General features: G+C 40.9%; 1 protein-coding gene across 4 annotated transcripts in view; it reads left to right on the plus strand.

Moving 5' to 3' along the window:
• ZNF521 (zinc finger protein 521) overlaps positions 1-13,701 on the plus strand; it is a 294,684-nt gene that overhangs the window by 120,266 nt on the left and 160,717 nt on the right. For all 4 annotated transcript variants that reach the window (XM_033178089.1, XM_033178086.1, XM_033178088.1 and 1 more), the window contains one exon: positions 5,464-8,816. In XM_033178089.1, the coding sequence (XP_033033980.1) occupies positions 5,904-8,816 (2,913 nt within the window). In that variant the 5' untranslated portion in view covers positions 5,464-5,903. The remainder of the gene's footprint in view (positions 1-5,463; positions 8,817-13,701) is intronic.

Here is a 13,701-nt window from a genome sequence, read left to right on the forward strand (position 1 = left end):
TTTGATGGTGTAAAATTGTTACTGTGTGGCATTGAAGTAACATGACAAACACCCTTGTTACCTGTGTCTATTAAACATGCATTTCAAAATATTGTCCTCTTTAAGTAGAGCCCGACTTCTCTTAGCGTTTGTGCACACCTGTGTATTTCCCCCAGGAGTTTCAGCTTATATTAAAGTGTCTCAGGTAGCTAATGACTGAAAAAGTACTGTAAATTCTATTTAGTAAGAAATTTCAGAACTGCTCCTGTAACTTGCTGGCAGAAGTAAAGAATTATGTAAGGCAAGTGGGGGAATCTGCCATGTTTTGGTCTCAAGTCTTACCCGATTGTTTGACCCTCAAAAAAAAAAAAAAAAATCTGCTGAATTAACTTACCATGATGCTAAATAATACAATGATTGTATTGCTCATGTTTGAAGGAGAAGAGAGGTGTAAACCACATTCTTGGCTTCAGAATTCCATAGAAAAACACTTGTGCCAAGGTTACCTGCCTGTAAAGACCCAATATTATATCCCGTGTTTGCTAATTTAAGGCTTGGAACATAGTAAGCATGGATTTATGGTCCATTAACATTTAGATATCACCAACTGATTATCTTTTATTTTCTTGCTAGCTGCATATACAACTGTGAACGCTAAAGGCACTGTAGATTGCCATTGAGTCAGTCCTTAAAACTAATATTCCAGAGATTGCATTAAAGGAAAGAAAATATTAAAATATGTTTATACTAGACTCATAGAAGCTTACACATGGAAACAGAAATACATGCAACACATAGAAATCTTTTTGTTTACATATGCAGCTTTTCTTCCAGCCATGATAAGGTGCCCTAGAAACATTCACTAATCTTTGTAACACCCCAGAGGGTAAGTAGCAAGAATTATTATCTTCATATTGCAGGTGAAATACCTAGGTAGGGGCAGATTAAATGACTTGGCCGGGTCACTCTCTAAGTCAGTTATGAAGCTAGAAATAAAACTCCAGACTCTTGACTTTTAGTTCCTACACAAGTACCAGACCCATCAATATTTGTGCTTCTCCTCACTTGAAAAGTAACCATTGATATAAATCCTGTCCCTGTTAAGGAAATCTTGCTGTGTGCCCCTAGCACACATGGTACTGAGTCCCTGATGGGCAGTTAAGAGGGTACTCTGCTGTTGCAGTGAACAAGCTCAGGTAGCAAAAGGATATTGCTAAGGCAATTTCTTGCAGACCGGGCCCTATGAAGAACATTATCAGAAGTTTCCATAACTTCAGAGAAAGTATTTTCATCTGCTTTCTTACATTAGTTTCTCTTGAATAATTTCAGATTGCCCCTAGTGTTGGAATCAATCTTCTGAAAGGCTTGGTCCCTGTCCTCAGGAAGTGTGTGTCCTACACAAATTAAGACCTGCCTAATCATAAACAAAGTAAGCATTGACATTAGTCTAACCCTCCTGCACATATTCTCTTCCTCTCTCTTTGATCTTATTTTTTAATTTCTGGCTAATTTGATTAGTCTTGAACACAAGCGAGTGGCCAGAACCCTCAGCATTTCTCTTCCACAATGGCAGGCCGTAAACTGAGACTGTCAGACCCTCATTTGTGTGCTTGTCTGTCCATCAGCAGGAGCTGGGATCAAATCACGTCCAGTCTCTGCTTCCTCCTTCCCAGGCTGGCACACGAGGGGCTGATGGCTCACGTCACAAAGGTACTCTGTGTTCTGGTGCCTTTTTTCTGTGGAATAACTCCTTCTAGTATGACTTCACTTTTCTGTTAGTGAGCACTTTCCCCCATAAATATGCCTGAACAGGTGTTAACTCTGCTGCTAACTGAGTTTCCAGCTGTCCTCCTCCAACACAGACCCAGCAAAATCTGTTGTTTCGTCCTTTTAGGCAGACTAGAGAAGTGCTGAGCCTGAGATGGAGGTCTTCCTTGCAGGATATGGCCGTTCTGCTGCCAGAAGATGGTCCGGAAAGCCTGGCTGGCTAACAAAGACAGGCCTTCAGCGGCTGGGTGTAGTTCCAGTTCTGCATCCCCTTTGGCAGAAACACAGAGGCTGCTGCAGTGTGGCCAGCCAGCGAAATTAGGAAATAAGGACCTCTTTTATTTACTCAGGCTGCTGAATCATGGGCATTCCTGTCTGCTTGGAGAAAAGTCAGGCGGCTCTACTTTCCACTGAAAGTCTCAGGAGTGTTGGAGACTTTCATCTCGGAGTGTTCGCACACTTGTTTTAATGTGCTTTATGGAAATGGTGAAACTCAGCAAGTACAGTTGCTGTAGAAAAACATCTGCACTAACCATGCACACACATTTGCATCTTTAAATAGACTTTTTAGGCCACGGAGCTGGTTTCCAGCAAAGCTTTTTCGGCAGTAAGAGCTACAGCTCTCGGAGAGTCAGCTCAAGTGAAGTGACTGGTTTCAAAAATTAAAATTTAACATGGACATGTTAAGTATTTCACATTGAAATGCAGAAAACTTGCCATCATACGGAAAGACAGTCCCCGCAAGTAGCACTTAGTGCCAAGGGGGAAAAAAGTTAAAGTTGATTCAGGAATCTGAGTTGAAAGAATCCTCTACAGTTTCTTCCACGTGTAAAAAGAAATTGACATCGTTTAAACCTATATTCACCATTTAAGCATAGTTTGCGCTGTGGCTGCCAAAAAGCCTAAGCTAATGGGGATGGATAACTCTCAAAGACTTAGGTAGACCTCAGAGTATGTTGGCGGGGAGACCATCACCACAAAAGTCTTGGAGGAGTCTGATACCTGAAGAGCGTGGACCAACCCATTGGGAGTAGTGAGTCCCTGTGTGTTCTTGGGAGAATATGATCCATTTACAGTGCTGGTAAATGAGAGTTTTACATTTTATATTTTAAAACAGAAATCAGCCTTTCAGGGAAACTTTATTTTTCTAAAAATATCATTCCTTGCTCAAGCTATTTTCTTCCGCTCGATCCCCAAGCCTTATGGCTTCTACAGAGGGTTTGTGTAATTTCCTTTACAAAGATGTGTAATGGGGACTGGAGAGAAGAAGGAAAAGGTTTCTAGCTCTCTTGAATCCTAGTTAAAACCTTGATCCTAACCTTCAGTTCACTTGACATGTCACTGAAATTTACAAGCTTAGGAGAACAGTTATATAATAGATACAGTCAGGCATGGACCACAGACAAGAAGCTGATTTAAGCATGGTGTTAGGGATTGCATAATTTGTATAATGGTCCATTGCTCTATAATTCTTTATGTATTTGTATAAAAATATATCATACCTGGACACAATCTGCAATTTAATAATAAATTCACTTGCTCAATTTTCAGGCTCAATAGTTACATCCTTCTAGGCTAGATGCATTACAAATTCTGATTCACTGTTTTCCCCAAATGTATAAATGAGAAGATGTGTTTGAAAATATTTTAAAAAATGAAATAGCAGGATTTAAGCCTAAAAGATAAATGTGAAATGTGGTAGATTTTACATAGAATGTTGAGCACATTTAATAGATAGCCTTTTTTTTTTCAATTAGGGTAAATATTTGAAATTTTGATTTGTTTCAGGTATATTAGCTTTAGGTGACGACACCTTTTTAAGGGGAAAACTAGATCATTATTGAGTTTTTTTGCTTTTAGTTAAAAAAATTTTTTGTGTGTGTTGAGTGGTGAGTTGAGTTTATCTGCATATGTTCCTGGTGTATTCACTTTAAGTAGAAATCACATCCACATCCATCAGACCCTTTCTTATGCTGGAAACATGTTGGGTTATAGAGTCATATAAATGAGGATGCAAAATCGTGCGGTTTTCAACTTGTACGGCGACGCTTTGTTGCAGTGGGCAGGGATCCAGGAATGGTGTTTGGTTGTTTTCTCAGAGTGAGAGGGTTGCCATCTGGCATTGATAGTGAGATGGTGTTGTCATCAGTTTCTAGATGCAGGAAAGGAATGATCCTCATCTGTTTCCTGTGGATAAGGAAGAGGCTGACAATCTAGTAAAATCTTGTTACCTTAAAGAAAGCAGACATGGAATTCGTTTACATAATGCTTACCAGTTTCTACTTTTATGTTAATCATTTAGCTTGCTAGTGAACTTCAGCTTTGAAGAATTTAAAAATGTATTTGATCATACTCTAATTGAATACCATTAGAATATTCTAATAATGCTCTAATTGAGCCTCTTATTCTAACTGAAACACTATCCCCACCAGCTCCACTCCATAGTCTTTACTTGTATGTTTTTTTGAAAAATCGTGCTCCTTTGGAGAGCGAAAAGCTTTTAAAATTTCTTCTGATCTTGAACAATAGGTTGTGAAAAGCAAAAAAGAGGTTTCACAACCTGTTTTGAGATGGTCTTATTTTCCACTTGGATATCAAGAAGGCAACAGAAATAACAGTGCACATTTGCTAAGAAAATAGTTTTTAAAATCACCTAATACAAGGTAACGTTCCTTTATGGATAACTTGCTAACTTTGTATCTGGCTCTCAGTCTTGTTTGTCTTCTTTTTGTCACTCATAAATCTTTCAGCATTTACCATAATCATTTATCACTTTTCCTGTTTCCAGTTTTTCGCAAGTTGCTTTGTCTCTGCTCACCTCAAAGTGCAGGTCCTGTTTAGCTAAGGAAGTTCAGGCTGCTGAAGCTTTTGCAAAAGGAAGATATGGTGGGCCACCTCTTGAACTTTCCAAACAAAATGCACTATTAAAATCTGGCCCTTGTGAAACTCTCATTTTTTCTTGATCCTAGCTGATCCTAGCTACATGTAATATCTGGCAGTACCCTTCTAACATTTAATAATCCATTTTCTGGCCTATGGTATTCGAATTTCAGTTATTGAAGAAATCCTGGTTGTCTTTCATTACACAAGACATAATTATTATTGTGTTTTCTGTCTTCTTTCATGTGCTTACTTTTTAATACTTTTTTGCTGAAAGCAATAAGGTCTGTATCAATAAGAACCCCATAAAAGATTTTGGTCTTCAGAATTGCCTTTTTATATAAAAACAAGCAAAATGCAGAGGGAATTTTTTATTAAATATTAGACATCTGGGTTGACTGCATTAATTTTAAATCATTCCTGTAATATTTCCTCTTTTCATTTGGTTCTTCAGATGCTCACATAATATGCAAATCATTTTAGAATGAATACAAAAGAAACATTAAATATATTAAAATCTGCATTTTAATAAAATTGTCAATGTGTAATATATACCTTGCTTCTAAGGAAGAATGATAAAAAGTAATAAAAGGGTAATTTAGACATAGAACTATTTAATATCCTCTTATATTTTACAACTCAACAAAAAGTAAATGCAGAATAACTGCTTTGGGCTCAGATTTGAAAATGTCTCGCTCAAATATTCTCTCTTTCATTTCTTTTTTTTCTTGAAAGGTTCAAGAGGGTCCAACCATGTGTGCTGGTTGAAATGGTACGGTAAACTCACTCTTGAATCTCAACATGTCAGATGAAATGTGTCATTGCTTCTTGTTGCAGATGGAGTGGATGTTGAAGATGATCCGACTTGCTCTTGGCCAGCTTCCTCACCTTCCAGCAAGGATCAGACTTCCCCTAGCCATGGAGAAGGTTGCGATTTTGGAGAGGAAGAAGGTGGCCCTGGGCTCCCATACCCATGTCAATTCTGTGACAAGTCGTTTAGCCGCCTCAGCTACCTAAAGCACCATGAGCAGAGTCACAGCGACAAACTGCCTTTCAAATGCACCTACTGCAGTAGGCTGTTCAAACACAAGCGCAGCCGAGATCGCCACATAAAACTCCACACCGGGGACAAGAAGTACCACTGCAGTGAATGTGATGCTGCGTTTTCCAGAAGTGATCACTTGAAGATCCACTTAAAGACTCACACTTCCAACAAGCCATATAAATGTGCCATTTGTCGCCGTGGGTTTCTGTCCTCTAGTTCCTTACACGGACACATGCAGGTTCACGAGAGGAACAAGGACGGCTCCCAGTCTGGTTCCAGGATGGAGGACTGGAAGATGAAGGACACTCAGAAGTGCAGTCAGTGTGAGGAAGGCTTTGACTTCCCAGAAGACCTCCAAAAACACATTGCAGAGTGCCACCCCGAATGCTCCCCAAACGAGGACCGAGCGGCCCTCCAGTGTGTCTACTGCCACGAGCTCTTCGTAGAGGAGACCTCCCTCATGAACCACATGGAGCAGGTGCATGGCGGGGAGAAGAAGAACTCATGCAGCATTTGTTCTGAGAGTTTCCACACAGTTGAGGAACTGTACAGCCACATGGACAGTCACCAGCAACCGGAGTCGTGCAATCACAGCAACAGCCCTTCCCTGGTCACGGTGGGCTACACCTCCGTGTCCAGTACGACTCCAGATTCCAACCTCTCAGTGGACAGCTCAACCATGGTGGAAGCTGCCCCGCCAATCCCAAAGAGTCGAGGGAGGAAGAGGGCTGCTCAGCAAACCCCTGACATGACTGGTCCCTCGAGTAAACAAGCAAAAGTTACCTACAGCTGTATTTACTGCAACAAGCAATTATTTTCAAGTCTTGCAGTTCTGCAGATTCACCTGAAAACTATGCACTTAGATAAGCCAGAACAGGCCCATATTTGTCAGTATTGCTTGGAGGTCCTGCCCTCACTCTATAACCTAAATGAACATCTTAAGCAAGTGCATGAAGCTCAGGACCCAGGTCTGATTGTTTCTGCCATGCCTGCCATTGTCTACCAGTGTAACTTCTGTTCCGAAGTTGTCAACGACCTCAACACTCTTCAGGAACACATCCGATGTTCTCATGGATTTGCAAACCCTGCAGCTAAAGATAGTAATGCATTCTTTTGTCCCCATTGCTATATGGGGTTTCTCACTGACTCTTCCCTCGAAGAGCATATTAGACAGGTTCATTGTGACCTCAGTGGCTCCCGGTTTGGGTCTCCAGTGCTTGGGACTCCCAAAGAACCAGTAGTAGAAGTCTATTCTTGTTCCTATTGTACCAATTCACCAATATTCAACAGCGTTCTTAAGCTGAACAAACATATCAAAGAGAATCATAAAAACATTCCCTTGGCCCTGAATTATATCCACAATGGGAAGAAATCCAGGGCCTTAAGCCCCCTATCTCCTGTGGCCATAGAGCAGACATCTCTTAAGATGATGCAGGCAGTAGGAGGTGCACCTGCACGTCCAGCTGGAGAATATATCTGTAATCAGTGTGGTGCTAAGTACACATCCCTAGACAGCTTTCAGACTCACCTAAAAACTCATCTCGACACTGTGCTTCCAAAATTGACCTGTCCTCAGTGCAACAAGGAATTCCCCAACCAGGAATCCTTGCTGAAGCATGTTACCATTCACTTTATGATCACCTCAACGTATTACATCTGTGAAAGTTGTGACAAGCAATTCACATCAGTGGATGACCTTCAGAAACACCTGCTGGACATGCACACCTTTGTCTTCTTTCGCTGCACCCTCTGTCAGGAAGTTTTTGACTCAAAAGTCTCCATTCAGCTCCACTTGGCTGTGAAGCACAGTAACGAAAAGAAAGTCTATAGGTGCACATCTTGCAACTGGGACTTCCGCAATGAGACTGACTTGCAGCTCCATGTGAAACACAACCACCTGGAAAACCAAGGGAAAGTGCATAAGTGCATTTTCTGTGGTGAGTCCTTTGGCACCGAGGTGGAGCTGCAATGCCACATCACCACTCACAGTAAGAAGTACAACTGCAAGTTCTGTAGCAAAGCCTTCCATGCGATCATTTTGTTAGAAAAACACTTGCGAGAAAAACATTGTGTATTCGAAACCAAGACACCCAACTGTGGAACAAATGGAGCTTCTGAGCAAGTGCAGAAAGAGGAAGTGGAGCTGCAGACTTTGCTGACCAACAGCCAGGAGTCCCACAACAGTCACGATGGGAGCGAAGAAGACGTTGACACCTCTGAGCCTATGTACGGCTGCGACATTTGTGGGGCAGCCTACACTATGGAAACTTTGCTGCAAAATCACCAGCTTCGAGACCACAACATCAGACCTGGAGAAAGTGCCATCGTGAAAAAGAAAGCTGAGCTCATTAAAGGGAATTACAAGTGCAACGTGTGCTCTCGAACCTTCTTCTCCGAAAATGGCCTCCGTGAACATATGCAGACCCATCTAGGCCCTGTCAAACACTACATGTGCCCTATTTGCGGAGAGCGGTTTCCCTCCCTTTTAACTCTTACTGAACACAAAGTCACGCATAGTAAGAGTCTTGATACTGGAAACTGCCGGATTTGCAAGATGCCTCTCCAGAGTGAAGAGGAGTTTTTAGAGCATTGTCAAATGCACCCTGACTTGAGGAATTCCCTGACGGGCTTTCGCTGTGTGGTGTGCATGCAGACAGTGACCTCCACCTTGGAACTCAAAATCCATGGGACATTCCACATGCAAAAGACAGGGAATGGGTCTGCAGTTCAGACCACAGGGCGTGGCCAGCACGTCCCAAAACTGTACAAGTGCGCATCTTGCCTCAAAGAATTCCGTTCCAAGCAAGATCTGGTGAAACTTGACATCAATGGCCTGCCATATGGTCTGTGTGCTGGCTGCGTGAATCTCAGTAAGAGCGCCAGCCCAGGCATTAACGTCCCTCCCGGCACGAATAGACCAGGCTTGGGCCAGAATGAGAATCTGAGTGCCATCGAGGGGAAAGGCAAGGTGGGGGGACTGAAGACGCGCTGCTCTAGCTGCAACGTTAAGTTTGAGTCTGAAAGTGAACTCCAGAACCACATCCAAACCGTCCACCGAGAGCTCGCGCCAGACAGCAACAGCACACAGTTGAAAACGCCCCAAGTATCACCAATGCCCAGAATCAGTCCCTCCCAGTCGGATGAGGTAACTCGCCTTTTTTAATGTTTGCTATTTAACCTCCTCAAGAAATGGTCCCTACTTTATGTTTACACTCTCCACAGCTTTATTTATTGTCATGGGCCAAAAGATGCTTAGATTGAAATGCAATGGTTTTTTTTCCCCCATAGCCATTAGCTAGCAATTACTTGCTTCTTGATAAGCAGCATTTTGGCTTGAATGGTGCAAAATAGGACTAATTCCAGTCTCCCTAGGATATTGTCTTCTCTATGACTGAAGAGACCAGCGCTCATGCCAACACTACTGAGATCTGGAATCTCAGCATAGCTTCACCGTGAGTTGAAATCCCCAGCTATGACTTGTGTGTATGGCAGAGAGATAATGACACAAAAGTAAGATGCTATGAGCCAACATGCTGGCTTAGAGTAAATTAAAAAGAATATATATATTTGGGTATAACAAATTGGGTCGAGGTGGCTTTTTAATACCATGTTGTCAACACTCACTGTTTTTCTTTGTCTTCTGGGCAGTGAGGAAAATACTTCCTCACAACAGGATTTTTAAAAAGCCCCTACCCTACATTTATTAAGCACCGCATGCCCATTATTCTGTTTAAAGACACTATGCCTGAGTTTGAGATCTACTCTCTGGGTGTCAAAATTAATATTTGTGGGGTTTTTTTCTCCTTAGTTTCAGAGTAGTTTTCTGGTTTCTTTGCCACGATGACAAGAAACAAGTTCATTTACAATGAAATCATTTCGTAAGTCATCATTTCTTAGAAGCTGAGCAGAGGATGGCTCATTGTAATATTTCTTTATGCTTTATCACCTGGTTTCTAATAGCTCTTTCCACTTCCCTACCTGCCCCTATCTGGAGATCCATCCAAATGAAAACCCCAGGGAGATCCTTCTCCCTTCAGTTTGGGGTTAGTGCATTTTCCTTATCTTGTCTCTGCACTCACACCCCGGTGGAGGCCCCCCTGTGGCTCCCTGCAGATAGCCATCAGTCAGCTGGCAGGGGAGGGCTGAGAAGACTGAGACAGAGCCTGGCCTCACAAAATGTGGCATCTGTGTGGCAGGCAAACTCCCAAATTTTGAAGCCACTTTCCCCCTTCTCCCCTGCCCAAGTAAGTCTGCACTTTTCTCTCATTTAAATATATGAAATCCTTTCAAACTGCTGAGGACAGCTGGAAGAACGTAGCTTTGATTATGGCTCATAGCTCATGGGTTGGATCAAATTGTTTCTTTTGAAACAAATATTAGTAGTTAAAAGCATGTGAAATGAGGGTTTTCCAAGTTTTTACTTTGAAATTTTTTAAACTATAGAAAAGTTAAAGGACCAACACAGCGAACACGTATGTGTGCCTGTGTTTGGGTATCCCAGATCCTCCAGATGAGAATGTTTTGTTGCGTTTTCACTCTCTCTGCACCCCTTTTTAAAATCAACTTGAGCCACATGAAAGAAGGTTGCAGGTATCATGACATCTCCTAAGAATAAGTGTATTTTTTTGTTCAATTATGACATCATTAGCTAAAGCAATTTACTAAATTAAAAAAGGAAATTAAGTAATCCCATAATACCGTCTGTAAGAGGTTCATATTTAAATTTTCTCCGTTGTCCCCAAAATGTCTCATGTTTTTAAATGTTTTTGAATGAGAATTCTTAAAACATTAAGGCAGAAAATTACTCTTCTCCTTTGTTTTTATTTTGTAATGCTTAACATATGCCTACAAGAGATTGATATTCATGTTTAATTTACAAAGTGTGTAAAGGTGATTTTAAATGACTGCATTAGTCTGTGTGTCTGTGTGTGTGATTGTGGTGTTGGCTTGTGCATTTTAAATGCAGCATAGCTGGACTCTCTTGTTTCTTAGTAGATTGTTTATGAAAGGGCATATGCCTGTGTCTTCTTATCTGTTCATGGTTTGTTTTTTCTGATATTTATAAATTGGTATATATTGTAATACCATCTAAGAGGAAATATTTCAGAAACAAATGAGGACATAAAAATAGTATTTACCCGGGCGTGGTGGCTCAAGCCTGTAATCCCAGCACTTTGGGAGGCCGAGACGGGCGGATCACAAGGTCAGGAGATCGAGACCACCCTGGCTAATACGGTGAAACCCCGTCTCTACTAAAGAATACAAAAAACTAGCCGGGCGACGAGGCGGGCGCCTGTAGTCCCAGCTACTTGGGAGGCTGAGGCAGGAGAATGGCGTAAACCCGGGAGGCGGAGCTTGCAGTGAGCTGAGATCCGGCCACTGCACTCCAGCCTGGGTGACAGAGCCAGACTCCGTCTCAGGAAAAAAAAAAAAAAAATAGTATTTACACATTAAGTTGGTTAGAGTTACTTGATGAGGAGAATTTATCATTAAGGCTCGAATGACACCTAAAATCTTAGTGATATTTAGAAAGCCTGTCTTTATCCTGCACTTACATAAGATAATACTTCAAATATTTTAAAAAATGCTTTAAGTTTTACAATTGTGTTTTTAAAGCACCTAATGACTAAGGGTCAAAAATGACTATGCAGTCGAGTACCTCCCTATGAAACCTGATGAATAAGAGCTTAGAGCGATATGCTTAATTGACGAGGTATTAGGATTTAGTTTTAAATATTTCTTCGTGCCTCAGAAGTTCACTATTCGTTCAACATTTTAATCATCATTACTATTGCCATTTTTAAATTCATACTATTTGTTATAAAATTTTATGTGATACCTTCTATGGTTAAAAATATACCATATTATTTAGACTGATATAGAAAATTATCTAAATGTACAAAAAGTTCTACAAAAAGAAGCCTAAAAATAATGTGTCAGCAAGAAAAATACAGAATAAATACTCATTTGTTCACATTCTTTGTTAGCCAAGTTAAATTACTGTAATTCTCATTTTGAGGAGTTTGTGCATTTTTTCCAGATTAGGTAAAATGAAATGTTATTATATAAGTCTTTGTCAAAAGACCGGTATATCATATAGGAATAAATTTTATCACAAAAAGAAATGTGACATATATGTCTATTGACTTAGATGCCCTGGGTAGGAATTGAAGGACTTAGCAACATAGGTGGTATTTTCATCTCTTTTTCTTGCTGAGGCTTGAGACGCCAGAACTGAAAAGAAAATCACAGGAGATAATAAAACCTGGATACACAGGTGTGGTCAGGAACAAGGTTAGATTTTTCTGGACCATGACTTAGAATCACATAGAATATTGGTAAACATTTATATACATCTTTCAAAGACTAAAAAGAATATTATTTGATTGAGACTAGGATACCTAATTAAAAGGGATTTAAACTTAAATATAAATCTGGGAAGGATAAGTACTATATAAAACCCCGCAATCCAAAAAATGGATGAAAGACAAGGCGTGCAACACTAAAAGAAGGATAGTAGTTGGTAGCCATTATGTAATGGAGAGATTTGAAATTGAAGACAGATCTGAGTTTGAATCCCATTTCTTCTGCCTAATGCTTTCTGAATTTGTGAAAAATGTTTTCTTTTTTATTATTATTATACTTTAAGTTCTAGGGTACATGTGCATAACGTGCAGGTTTGTTACATATGTATACTTGTGCCATGTTGGTGTGCTGCACCCATCAACTCGTCAGCACCCATCAACTCGTCCTTTACATCAGGTATAACTCCCAATGCCATCCCTCCCCCCTCCCCCCTCCCCATAATAGGCCCCGGTGTGTGATGTTCCCCTTCTCGAGTCCAAGTGATCTCATTGTTCAGTTCCCACCTATGAGTGAGAACTTGCGGTGTTTGGTTTTCTGTTCTTGCGATAGTTTAAAAAATGTTTTCTTTGTGCCAGAATCCTCAGATTATTAATCTAAATTTGCAATGAAGATTTTGTTTTGAATAAAATATTTTGAGAACCTATTCATTTTTCTTTGCTCCTCAAAGGTTGAGTGTGATACAGATTTACACATAACCTACAATAAATGATTCCAGAGATGGTAAGATTAATTGGGGACTGGAAGAACACTGGCCCTCTAGCTTTTTCCACACATAAAGCACCTTGCAGAGTTATTGACATTTACTATATGTTGAATAAATGTTGATTCTTCTGGAGTTTGTGGGCATTGTCTACTCAGGGGATGCGCCATCTGGACCTCAGAATGTTGTCTCATGACTTTGAAGTTCTACAGTAGATTTTGGAAACACATGTTCTTCTGCCTCCTTTTTCTAGTGTGCTGCACAGTCAAGTTTCTCTGAGCAACTATTTACTCACATTTCAATTCACACTGTCCCCAGCAGTCCTTTGAAATTGCTCTTGCCAGCGTTACCATTTTCCTCATCATCTCCATGTTGCGAGATGTGCACAGGGTGCCACAGAATCAAAACGGAAGAAACAGTGTAGACCATCTGACTCAACCACTTTATTTTACAGACAAGGAAACAGGGCCCGGTAAATAGAGGATTGTCTAAGATCACACAGCCAGTAAGTGGTCGGCAAGGGGTAAGAGTCCAAGTCCTAACTCTAGGTTCAGGATTGTCTTTCCACGATCGCATGGCACTTTCCTCTAGCTGCAGTTGAATCCCCATCTTTTCTACAGCATCCTCTTGGTACTCCTGTCTTCTTTCTCTTCTCCTTCAGTTACCTCACCCATTGCACAGGATCTTCTGCGTATTTGTCACTTTATTGCAGCAGACTCCAAGGGCTCTTCTGGCCTAATTGACCAATGCAATGTACTTAAAGAAAAAAAAAGATAGTATATCTTATTATTGTCTCTAAGCACTTGTCACTGTTGGCCAGTCCACTTTTATGGGACCTCTGTCTTCCTTCCTGACTTCCCGGTTGCCTCTATGAACGCCCTCTGGCCTCTCATTCTTTTGCTAGCCCCTTCCTGTAGGTTTGTTTCACCTCACTGCTCTCACTCTACATATCCCCTCCATGGGG

Source organism: Trachypithecus francoisi, unplaced genomic scaffold, assembly GCF_009764315.1.
Source record: "Trachypithecus francoisi isolate TF-2019V2 unplaced genomic scaffold, Tfra_2.0 Lachesis_group19, whole genome shotgun sequence".
Taxonomy (NCBI): Eukaryota; Metazoa; Chordata; class Mammalia; order Primates; family Cercopithecidae; genus Trachypithecus; species Trachypithecus francoisi.